The 11,515-nt window shown below is 38.0% G+C and overlaps 1 protein-coding gene across 1 annotated transcript; it reads right to left on the minus strand.

The window, feature by feature from the left end:
* Window positions 1-446: 446 nt before the first annotated feature.
* On the minus strand, window positions 447-3,800 carry msx2b (muscle segment homeobox 2b). The gene is made up of 2 exons (XM_028467632.1): window positions 3,060-3,800; window positions 447-2,219 (listed from the first exon to the last, which is right to left on the minus strand). The coding sequence occupies exons 1-2, from the start codon at window positions 3,433-3,435 to the stop codon at window positions 1,765-1,767; spliced, it is 831 nt and encodes a 276-aa protein (XP_028323433.1). The 5' UTR covers window positions 3,436-3,800; the 3' UTR covers window positions 447-1,764.
* Window positions 3,801-11,515: the final 7,715 nt, after the last annotated feature.

An 11,515-nucleotide genomic window follows, 5' to 3' on the forward strand; every position in this document is an offset into this window, starting at 1 on the left:
CAGTTACAGAGCGTCTTAGAAACTCTTATTGATATTACACCTTTGAGCCATTTAAGCAATAGAAGAGACAAAAAAAAGAAAGATTTTTTTTTTTATTATTCTGATAACCTATATTTATTTTCTTTGCATACTAGGGGACAAAAACAGGTCATACTCCTTAAGATAAAATCAAGGACTCAACTTTGAGGCCCCCTAGTGGCTCATAGTGTCCTGTGCAAGGCCATTAGTTTGCATTAAACATGTTATTAACAGTAAGTTAATGAACATTGGGATTATGAATGAGGTCATGTTTCCTTCTTTGGTTTTACTGAATAGTTTAGAATTAAGTCCATATAGTTATAATCACATGCTTCTTCAGTGCTTTAAATTAGATATCTGAAACTTAGATAGTTAACTTTTTGTACAGGAAGAAGAAAATAAAAAAATAAAAAACCCAAAACATAAGATTACAAAAAAACAAATCATGTTGTTTTATTTATTGAAGTGAAATGTCCAACAACAATTGTTAGCTCTAATCTGGCAACCCAAAAACATAATGAAAGCTTGTCAAAATGGTACTTGTAATCTTTGATCTTTTTGCTCCAGGAAAAAACACACACACACACACAAAAACAATAAAGTGTGTTTTTAACAAGAAAAAAAAAAAAAAAAAGGAGCATCGCTGTGTGGGTAAACGTCAGCTCCACAATGACGGGAACTATTTGTAAAGCCGAGTAATTTATGTGCTGCGTTTATGGTTTGTCAAACATTGCCTTGAACTCACCACCGTCTGATGGGAAACACAGACATTGGATTATACAACAGACAGACGTGCACACACGCATCCACACAGTCTCTGAAAAGATGTAGAGAGAAAGAAAAAGGCAAAACCACGTGGATTGTTTTAGTGTTATATTATTTAAATTAAGACTTAAAGAGCTGCAGAGAGTGTAGCTACATGTTAACATTTTTCATGTCTGTAAAAATTAAACATCTCTTTCACGGAAAAATCGACAAAGCCTAACCTTTTTTTTTTTTTTAAAAGAACGAACAAAAAAGAAGGCAATTGTGGGAAATATATATATATATATATATGTATGAATAGCTTGCAAAAAGCCCTTATAAAGGGTTATTCAAGGAGAAAAGCAAACACATTTGGTCAGAAGTTTTGTACCATATTTCAGTAACCTTTCATAAATACACACCATGGGGCATTCATTCATACATTTCCAGCATTGTATTTCAGTAAAAAATAAATATGCATTAAACATGTGCTGTAGATTATTTTTTATTTGTCAAAGGAGTGAACCTTTTGGTAAACATGCCACGGTAACCTGGATTAGACTAGGATTTTTAAGGCAGACATCTTTTTGTAAAATGGTAATAATATGCATATTATGGCCTGAGTTACTAAAACACATCATTCACACGCACACAGAAGGGGATTAAGGCCTCTTGGTTAGTAGAAAGAGAAGTCATCCTCAGTGCGGTGGTGCCCAGAGAAGGTCCACGCCCAACACAATTATTGCAGAAGTAAACAAGAGAAGAAGAGCATAAACAGCCCAGGTTTATGGCAAAGAAAAGACGCCAGAGAAGCAAAGTTTTCTCTTCTCCTCCTGGATTTGGAATGAAGCCATTTTGAACTTAATTGGAAGTGCTGGGAACGTTTGTTCAGACTTCTTCTTGTGCAGCAGATGAACATTGATATTCATTCATAATGAGAAACTCAAGTCCTCCGTGTCCATCGTTGGGAATCCATGAAGCAAAGCCGCAGTATTTCCATTCTCAGGTGAGGTGGTACATGCTGTAGCCCAGAGGGGCAGCGTACAGTCCTAAAGGTGAGATGGGCAGTAGTGGTCTGTGGTGGCTGTGGTAGGCAGAGTAGGACTGTCCGTACAACGACATGGCGCTCAGTGACAGCGGCAAAGTAAAGCCAGGGTGCAAAGCTCCAGCGGCGGCCGCGGCCACCGCCGCCGTCTTGGCGTCAGCGGCCATTTTCAGCTTCTCCAGCTCGGCCTCCTGAAGCCTCTTGGCTTTGGCCCTGCGGTTCTGAAACCAGATCTTCACCTGGGTCTCAGTCAGTGTCAGGGAGGAGGAGAACTCGGCTCGCTCAGCGATGGATAAGTACTGCTTCTGCCTGAACTTCCTCTCCAGAGCCAGGAGCTGAGAGGTGGTGAAGGGAGTGCGAGGTTTCCGGTTGGTTTTATGTTTCCGCAGCTGGCACGAAGCACTGACGTGACCTGCAAGAAAAAGGAAAACAAGACTTTGAAAAAAGGGCAATCCTATTTGGAAATGTAGGTTATTGGATATCTTCACTAGCAGCTGAATTATGCAACAAAACATGTTTTGTCCTTTAAGGACATTAACAGTTTGAATATAAATAAAATATAAAGACACGTTGGCCTTTCTATTCATAACATAATCCATAATGGAGTGTTCAATCTGCACTTTTTTGTATTACTTTAAGTGTCAAAAATCTTTACAAGCCAAAAGTGTTCATTCAGAGTAAAGTCTAGCCAAAAGGATAGCTTTGCATACAAAATTATAATAAGACAATGATCACAAAACACAATATTATAAAGTTCAGCCACAAACACCTCCTAACTCATTAAAACAATGTTGTATATAGAGCAAAATACAACAGTCATATAAAGACACTTACCATTTTAAAGTTATTCGTTAGTTAGCGCCTTGTAGCTAATGATTTGTGCCTGTTGCACGAATATAAATAGAAAATAATCTTAAATATTAGTTTGATTTTTCTTTAAAACTCCAGAAAGTGTAAATGTGTTTATTATATTTATTTAAAAAAACAAAACATTTTCAAATGTGTTCCTTTTTTGCAGATACACATAAATTAAAGCATAAATTTATTTCCAGTGGGGATGAAATAAGGGAGTATTTTTTTTTTTTATAGTTAATAATAATAATCCACCAAGTCACATTGCTTGTATTGTTATAAACTGTACTTGGCAATAATAATAATTAAAAAAAAAACTATTGTGATTCTAATAATAATAATGCAGTTGTATCGTATGCTCATATAAACAGTTTTATGCTCTTATTATGAAAAGTCTTACGTGTCTGTGCTGTGAACGCTCCGGTCACCCAGGCTCCACACTCCTCGGTCTCGGACGCCTCGGACTTCACCGGTGACGAAGGCGCGGCCGCGAACCTCCTGCTTCCCCCGGGAGGACTACACGTCTCCCGGCACAGATACAGAGAGCCTAACCCTCCCACAGACTGCTCACCCACCGCTTTGGAAACACTCGACGACTTTCCACTGCGGCTGTCCGTCTTCCTCCCCCCGGACATCAGCGCCTCCACGCTGAACGGATGATGCAGACGCACCACCACCGCCGGAGACGAACTCTCTTCCCGGGACACCTCCGGTGAGTCCGCCCGGTGGCTGTCCTCCTCGGAGGAGCTGTTGAACGTTTCCTGAGAGGCTATCATCACTTCCCCCCCAAAGTCTCCTCCAACTAAACTGAAGCTCAGGTGAAACAACACACACAGGACAGACAGGTGACACTTGGAGAGCAAAGCGGTGTGAACTGTCACAAAGTTTGTGGGAGTATGTAAACGCACCACGTTAAGGGGGGATTGACCAATCACAGAGGAGCAAAATGTTAACGGCGAGCCTGTTGTGATGCATTCAAGGCCAGTGAGAAACTCACTATTTTGCTGTTGTACAAAATGACAGAAAAAACTTCAATACATTGAATTATTCCTGATTCAAAATTATTGTAAAAACACAAAAAAGGAAGGAGAAAAAAACAAAAACAAAAACGAAATAAGGTTTTATGCAATAACCATTTAGCTGCCCTTCTGAACGCCTGAACGACTCCAATGTCAAGAAACCACCCAATCTGGCAACGTCATCATACAAACATTGCACAGGTTGTCAAATGTTATTTTGTTAGTTTAGAACATTGGTTCTTAACCTGGGTTTAATCGAACCCCAGGGGTTCATTGAGTCAGTCTTAGGTGTTCAGCAGGGGTCAAGACCCACACAGTAAAATGGGTTACACAAAACACATTTCCATAGTAATCTATTTAAAATATATATATATGTATATTAATGATAATAACAATGGTAATTTTCATTTTTAAATATGAATTTATTCCAAAAATTCAAAGCATTTTGAATAAAGCAAGTTATTGGCCCAGGCTTTGCCCGAGTAAAATACATACTTCTCTTTTGAAGAAATCATATTTTTATTTATCAAATTACGAAAAGTTTGGTGAATGCACTAATGAAGCTTCTAGGGGTTAGTACCTCCAATAAGGTTAAGAACCACTGGTTTAAATTCCTTCAAGTTCCACTATAACCAAGTGTATGGACATCAGACATCAATAAATAGTGTAATATTGTCTACAGAGCACGGTTTACTGAAATAAAAACAAAGTTTTTAAAGTTCCTCTTTCTTATTATAGTATTTAATTCCATAAATCCTTCAAAAACATAAACTGTAACTGATCCAAATTGCATGAGGCCTACTGTTTGTATAATTATAACAGCACTCTTTATACATACACTTAAATGTTTTTGTTTAATTTTTAATGATACATGTGACTTTATAGGTGATGTTTGAATTTTATACTCTTTACCATTTGTAAAAGTTTAAAAAGTCCCACTGACAGAAAGGCACGATTTGTTAGTCCGTGGTGTGTTCCTAATAATAATAATAATAAACTAATTTACTGTTTAATCTATGTATTAGTACTGCTATTACATTGAGCTAAACTCTTTCTAAGAAAAAAAAGAAAAAAAAAGAAAAAGCTTTTATTTGATGATTGTGTTCTCTTGCTAAACATTTTATTCATCTATAGCCTAGGTTCCCAAAGTGGGGTACGGGTACCCCCAGGGGTACGCAATTTGTCATAGGGGGTACGTGAATGAAAATTAAAAACAACATTGAAAAGTACAATATAAATAGAGCAGTTAATGTTAATGCTAATGCTATTACTAAGCTAATGATATTGCTAGGTGAATGTTAATGCTAGGCTAATGCTAGGTTGTTGTTATTACGAGGTTAATGTTAGGTTTATGCTAATGTTTTTGCTAGGGTAATGCTAGGTTAAAGCTAATGCTAGGTCAATGTTAATGTTAGGCTAATGCTAATGCTAGGCTAATTCTGTTGCTTTGTCAACGTTAATGCTAGGTTTTAGTTATTGCTAGGCTAACGATAATGCTATGTTAAAGCTAATACTAGGTCAATTTTAATGCTAGGCTAATGTTGACATTAGTGGTTGTGATCTATAGTGAACATTTATTGGCTGTTTGCTTGTTCAGCCAATTTTGAAACACTTTTCGACCCTAATACGAGAACCTGCAACCTCCCCACAGAGAAGACTGTGGCCCGCTGAGCAATGGTCCCACATCCTTCTCTCTGCCCTACTGTACCCAAAACAACAAAGACGTCGCCCTCATGTTACCTCTTTGGTTTTTACAAAGTCAATTCAAAGAAAAGGAAAACAATAGAAGCACATGTGAAGCTCTGATAAAGTATCGAGTCTGACCCCATGAGACTCCCTGTGTAAACACGAGCCTCATGTGGATAATTATAGAGAAATAAACCCTGGGATGAAATGCTGATCCCTTTTCCTCTTCATCTCCCCTTTAGTTGTTTTGGAGTCATCTTTAACGGGACTTTCCGTTGTGTTTTTTTTTTTTCTTTTTGTTTTTTCACAATACCAATGTGTGCTCTGCGGGTCATTTGGAAAAGAATGTCACACTCAAATAATGGAATAAATGAGTTTCAAAGCTGCTAATCTATTTTGGCCACTTTACAGCTTCTGATGCGGCACTGAACACAAACCTGATTAGGCGTTCACATGTCTATCACCATGTCTGTGACGGACTCCTTCATCTTCCGGTCCTTTGATTCAGTTTAAAAAATTGCTACACGCATTAGAAATACAGTTCACCATTGTGACAAAGATGAGAAAAGTCTTTGTTTGGGGGTTTTTTGGAGACAATTTTGTATTTTGTCAGATGAAGGGATTGAAATCTAGATTGAGGACGTTATACTTGTCACCAAAAAAGGCCTCTGAAGAATCATTCCTTTGATGCTGGAGTTTTTATGCTTTTCTTTCTCCTCATTCTTTTTTATGTCATTTCCTAATATCTGTTGCCTCACTTTTAACACCGGGTTTTATTGATTGGAATAAAATCAATGTTGCGTAAGGTTGGTTCTGATCTCATCGTGCTGGGATTTAGGGGTATTTGTTGTGATCAGCTCTGGCATAACCACAATTTCACCTCTTTGCAGCAACTTCTTCAGCCTATATTAGATATTTCTTTTGTTTAATCTCCTACTTCTCTTTGTTATTACACATAGCCAGCAGGTCTGTCTTTGTCAGACTCGCCGAACAGGACTGAGTTCCCAGGAGGCGGCTTGCACTGCCGTATTAAAGTGGGGTTATTTCACAGACAATCAGAGGGTTGTGAAGGCGCCAGTGAGCAGGCAGATGAAAGGACCGACTCCTCAGGGGAGAAACTGTTGCCTTTTTCTTTAGCTCTGTGCAGGCTCCCACCTTCTTTGTATCCACCCCCTCCACCTCTCTCTCTCTCTTTCACTCATATCCGTCTGGAAGTCAGTGGCATTCATCTCATTTCTGTCCTTCATCATTGTTTTTGCAATTTCAGTCTGTATCATATAATCACCTCTTCCTTTATTACCTTGGTGTGTTTTAACTCTAACTATATGTTTATTGTGTGTTAGGCTTGTAGTCAAAGACCGTTACAGTTAGTTCTTCTCTTTTTTTTCAATTGATGTGCTACTTCTCTTTTCTTTGAAAGCTTTAGGTTTTTCCCTTCTTTCCTTCATCCCTCTTTTTATTTCTGGTCAACAAATACGCCAGCTGATTTAGTTTCACTATCAAACCTTTCTTTGTGTTTTTATTTCTGCTCCAACATGTGTCTTTTATTTTATTTGGTAAACCTAAACACACGTAAAAGGAGTCATAGTGTAGTTCCACCAAGATTCATTTTGTCTTCTTTTTGAATAGTATGTTAAGTTGAGGTTTTGTTTATTCAGACAAGGTTTTTCAGGAATTTTTTTTATCTCCTGACATGTTTCGACTGTCAACTGCCAGTCTTCTTCATAGGCATCTGCAGATCGCTTTGATGTTTTCCTTGACTTTTTGTATTCTTTATGAATAGGTTAAGGTTTTATTCATTCAGGCAACTTTTTTTCAGGTAATGTACTTTGATCATATCATTTGACAAAAAGAAATTGCCGGATTTATTACGCGGAAGTCAAGGACACATCAAAGCGAGCAGCAGACCCCTTTGGAAAAAGACTGGCAGTTGACAGTCAAAACATGTTAGTAGACCAAAGTACATTTCCTGAAAAAGAAGTTGTCTGAATAAATGTAACTTTAATGTATTATTGAAAAAAGAAGACAAAAATAACTTGCTTGAATTATTATGCGGAAGTCAAGGACACATCAAAGTGATCAGCAGACGCCTCTGAAGAAGACTGGTAGTTGACAGTCGAAACAAGTCAGGAGATCAAACTACATTTCCTGAAAAAAAGTCTGAAAAAATAAAACCTTACCATTTTCTTCAAGAAGAAGAGAAAAAGAACTTGCTGGAATTATTACGTGGAAGTCAAGGACACATCAAAGCAAGCAGCAGACGCCTTTGAAAAAGACTGGCAGTTGACAGTCGGAAGTTCTGCTGATCGCCTTTGATGGTTCCTTTAAAGTTTCTCTTGACTTCCATGTAATAGTTCCAGCAAGACTAATTTTGTCTTCTTTTTGTATAGTACAGTATGTTAAGTTGAGGTTTTGTTTATTCAAACAAGGTTTTTCAGGACATTTTTATCTCATAAGTCATGGTGTGTTCGAAATGGCACACTCTTTATGATACACTACAAACTCAATGACTATATACTTTCTACTATATACGATGTAGTATGATTAAGGGGATGGTTGATGATGACCATAGGATAGTGTACTTCCAAGTTTCCCAAGATGCATTTTGAACCTACAACGACAAAAACGCTGAGGCTGAATATCTCTGTTGATTTGCCACCTTTGAAAGTTCTGAAAACATTTAAAATGAGAAAGTGACCAAGTAGAGTATCAGCATCTGGTCATTTGATCCATAAAACATGCGTATGCACATTTTATTCCGGCATTTCTTAGATTTTCTGAGACCCTCCATTGTGCTACTGGCAAAACTTCCGGTTAACTTCAAAACAAGAGCCATATTTACAAAAGTGTTAAAAAATGAATGGAAGACGAGAAGAGATGCTTTTCTTTTGAAAAGAGGATGTTTGATTTTTACCTTGAAGCCGATCCCAGGACAATTTTACATTCTGCTTGCAATGCATCATGGGGTGGTTGAGTATGACTAGTGCATGCTTAAAAAATGTCCCCATATAGTATACAACTGAGACTTTCTTGCATACTCAATCTTTTCATACTATTTGAACGCACTACATACTCATTTTGACATCAAACTTAGTGTACGTTTGTTTGCCATTTCGATAATAGCCATAGTGTGCATCAGAACTGACTGCAGTTTAAAGTCATCCGCCGCAAATTTTAAACGTACCTTATTCTCCAACCATGACCGGGCTTCTGTTGGGACTTTATTTTGTACAAACACTTTGTGAATTTAACTTATAACCTGGAAATAATGAGGAAGGAAGGAAGGAAGGAGGGGAAATGAAAGGGGTGCTCACTATGGAGTTGCAAAATTACCCACACATCCCACTTCCTTCTTTCCATAATATCATTTAAGCTCAATTATAGCGAAAGCAATTTGTCTCAGCATGTTTGTGTGTGTGTGTGTGTGTGTGTACGTGTGTGTGTGTGTGTGTACAGCTTCTGTGTATGTGTGCGACTGAGGAGCTTGCAGTGCCTCTGGTAGTCGGGCACACCTCAGAGCATTGTAATTTCAGCAGGAGCTTTGAAGTGGTGGAATGTTTGGCTGGTGTAATCAGCAGGCTGGGCTGCACTCACACTCACTCACACTATTTACATAGCCATTAAAACACTCATTTATTCCATTGCAGCAGCACATTTGATCATGTGTGCTGATAGGGGAGTTGGAGTATATGGTATAGTAGGAGTAGAATTTTTATAACTTGGCTAAATCGTCTTCTACTGTAACTTTGATTGAGTTATGATTTTAACACATCCAGTAAGTTCTTTTTGTCTTCTTTTTCAATAAAATGTTAAGGTTTCATTTATTACGACAACTTTTTTTTAAGAATTTTCATTTGATCTCCAGACATGTTTCAACTGTCAACAGCCAGTCTTCTTCAGAGGCGTCTGCTGATTACTTTGATGTGTCCTTGACTTCCGCATAAAAATTCCAGCAGGTTCTTTTTGACTTCTTTTTCAATAATATGTTCAGGTTACATGTATTCAGCCCACTTTTTTCAGGAAATGTAGTTTGATCTACTAACATGTTTCGACTGTCAACAGCCAGTCTTTTTCAAAGGCGTCTGCTGCTCGCTTTGATGTGTCCTTGACTTCCACGTAATAATTCCAGCAAGTTCTTTTTCTCTTCTTGATTGAAATGGTAAGGTTTCATTTTTTCAGACAACTTTTTTTCAGGAAATGTAGTTTGATCTCCTGACTTGTTTCGACTGTCAACTACCAGTCTTCTTCAGAGGCGTCTGCTGATCACTTTGATGTGTCCTTGACTTCAGCATAATAATTCCAGCAAGTTCTTTTTCTCTTCTTGATTGAAATGGTAAGGTTTCATTTATTCAGACAACTTCTTTTTCAGGAAATGTACTTTGGTCTACTAACATGTTTTGACTGTCAACTGCCAGTCTTTTTCCAAAGGGGTCTGCTGCTCGCTTTGATGTGTCCTTGACTTCCGTGTAATAACTCCAGCAATTTATTTTTGTCAAATGATATGATCAAAGTACATTACCTTAAAAAAAAGTTGCGTGAATGAATAAAACCTTAACATCAAAGCGATCCGCAGATGCCTATGAAGAAGACTGGCAGTTGACAGTCGAAACATGTCAGGAGATCAAAGTACATTTCCTGAGGGGCGGTGTTTAGCTCAGTGGGTAGAGCGCCCGCCCCATGTACAGAGGCTATAGTTCCTCACCTGCAGCGGGTCCAGGTTCGATTCCCGGCCTGGGACCCTTTCCTGCGTGTCATTCCCTGCTCTCTCTGACCCCCTTTCCTGTCAAGCAACTGTCATATAAAGGCCACTAGAGCCAAAAAAATCCTTAAAAAAAAGTACATTTCCTGAAAAAAGAAGTTGTCTGAATAAATAACTTCATCATTACTTCAGAATGAATGCTTACTGATGCTAGTAGTTTATTGAAACATTTTTGGAGTTGATTATACTCAAGTTTATGTTTTCACAAATATTAGAATGTATGTAAAAAAATAATAAATAAAATGTGTCTCAAAAATTAGGATGCTTGGCTTTAAAAATGTATAAATAAATGCATTTTTGTTTACCTGCACACAAACTTTTTCTGCAGTTTCCCATTTACAGTCCCATGAGCATTGATGTGTTTACTTATTGGATTGTGCAACCAGCAGCTAATCAGCCAGCAGTCTAGTCAAGCACACTTATGTGGTTTGCCAATACATGTAAAGACATAATCAGTTTTTTTTAATCCTTTCCCTAACAAATCACATTAAGTTCTTCAAATTCAAAACCATTCATTATTACAGCATGAAAATACAATTATGCATCATTGAGTTTATTATCAAAGTGTATTGCTCACCTCTGCTACGTGCAGTCCATCCCACACACATTTGTGTATATGTACGATAACACGCTTTTTTTTTTTTTTTACACGTTAATTCATTTGTCATTTTAGGCAAGACGAGTAACTGGTGAAACCAGTGGGACGTGTTGTAAATAAGAGACACTTGCGTACAACTTAAAGCTTTGACTCGAGTTCAAATTATCTCTCTGCAGTCACCCACCCCACCTCTTTTCTCTCTCCCTGAGCCTCCCAGGCCCTCACTACCTTGGCCTGTAATGCATCTAAATGACTACCTTGAATGCTACAATGGCGCCAGAGCCAATTAGCTTTTAACACAGGAGACAGATCTATTCAGAAGGCAAGAGACCGAGGCCTCCTGTAATGTGAAAGATTGATGCCTACTTTGCTAATGACAAGAGAAGGAGGTAATCTGTTGCTTGAGTCAGTGCTGGGCTATGTTATAGGATAGTCAGCTGATTATTGTGAGCCTGCGGTGGAGGGCACTTCAGAAAAGGTGGTGGGTGATTATAGGTCAGCTTTGGGGTGGACACAAGCACATAAAGACACATATATCCATATACAGCAGAAATGTAAAAGCACACCTTTAAAAAAAAATACTGGATGATTTCTTGTCATAATAACATATTTCAGGAAACAAACAGCAGATATTAACCTCATTTTTCATTGGCACAAAGTGTTCTTTTGAAGGCAATAATTGCTTTGGGTGATCGCCAGCAAAAATTATATTTTAGAGCTGGTCCTTGCTTTTTTTTTTTTTTTTTTTTGAGTTTTTAAACACTACCTTTGCACACAAATGCTCAAATGAGTCC

Source organism: Gouania willdenowi, chromosome 14 (genome assembly GCF_900634775.1).
Source record: "Gouania willdenowi chromosome 14, fGouWil2.1, whole genome shotgun sequence".
Lineage (NCBI taxonomy): Eukaryota > Metazoa > Chordata > Actinopteri > Blenniiformes > Gobiesocidae > Gouania > Gouania willdenowi.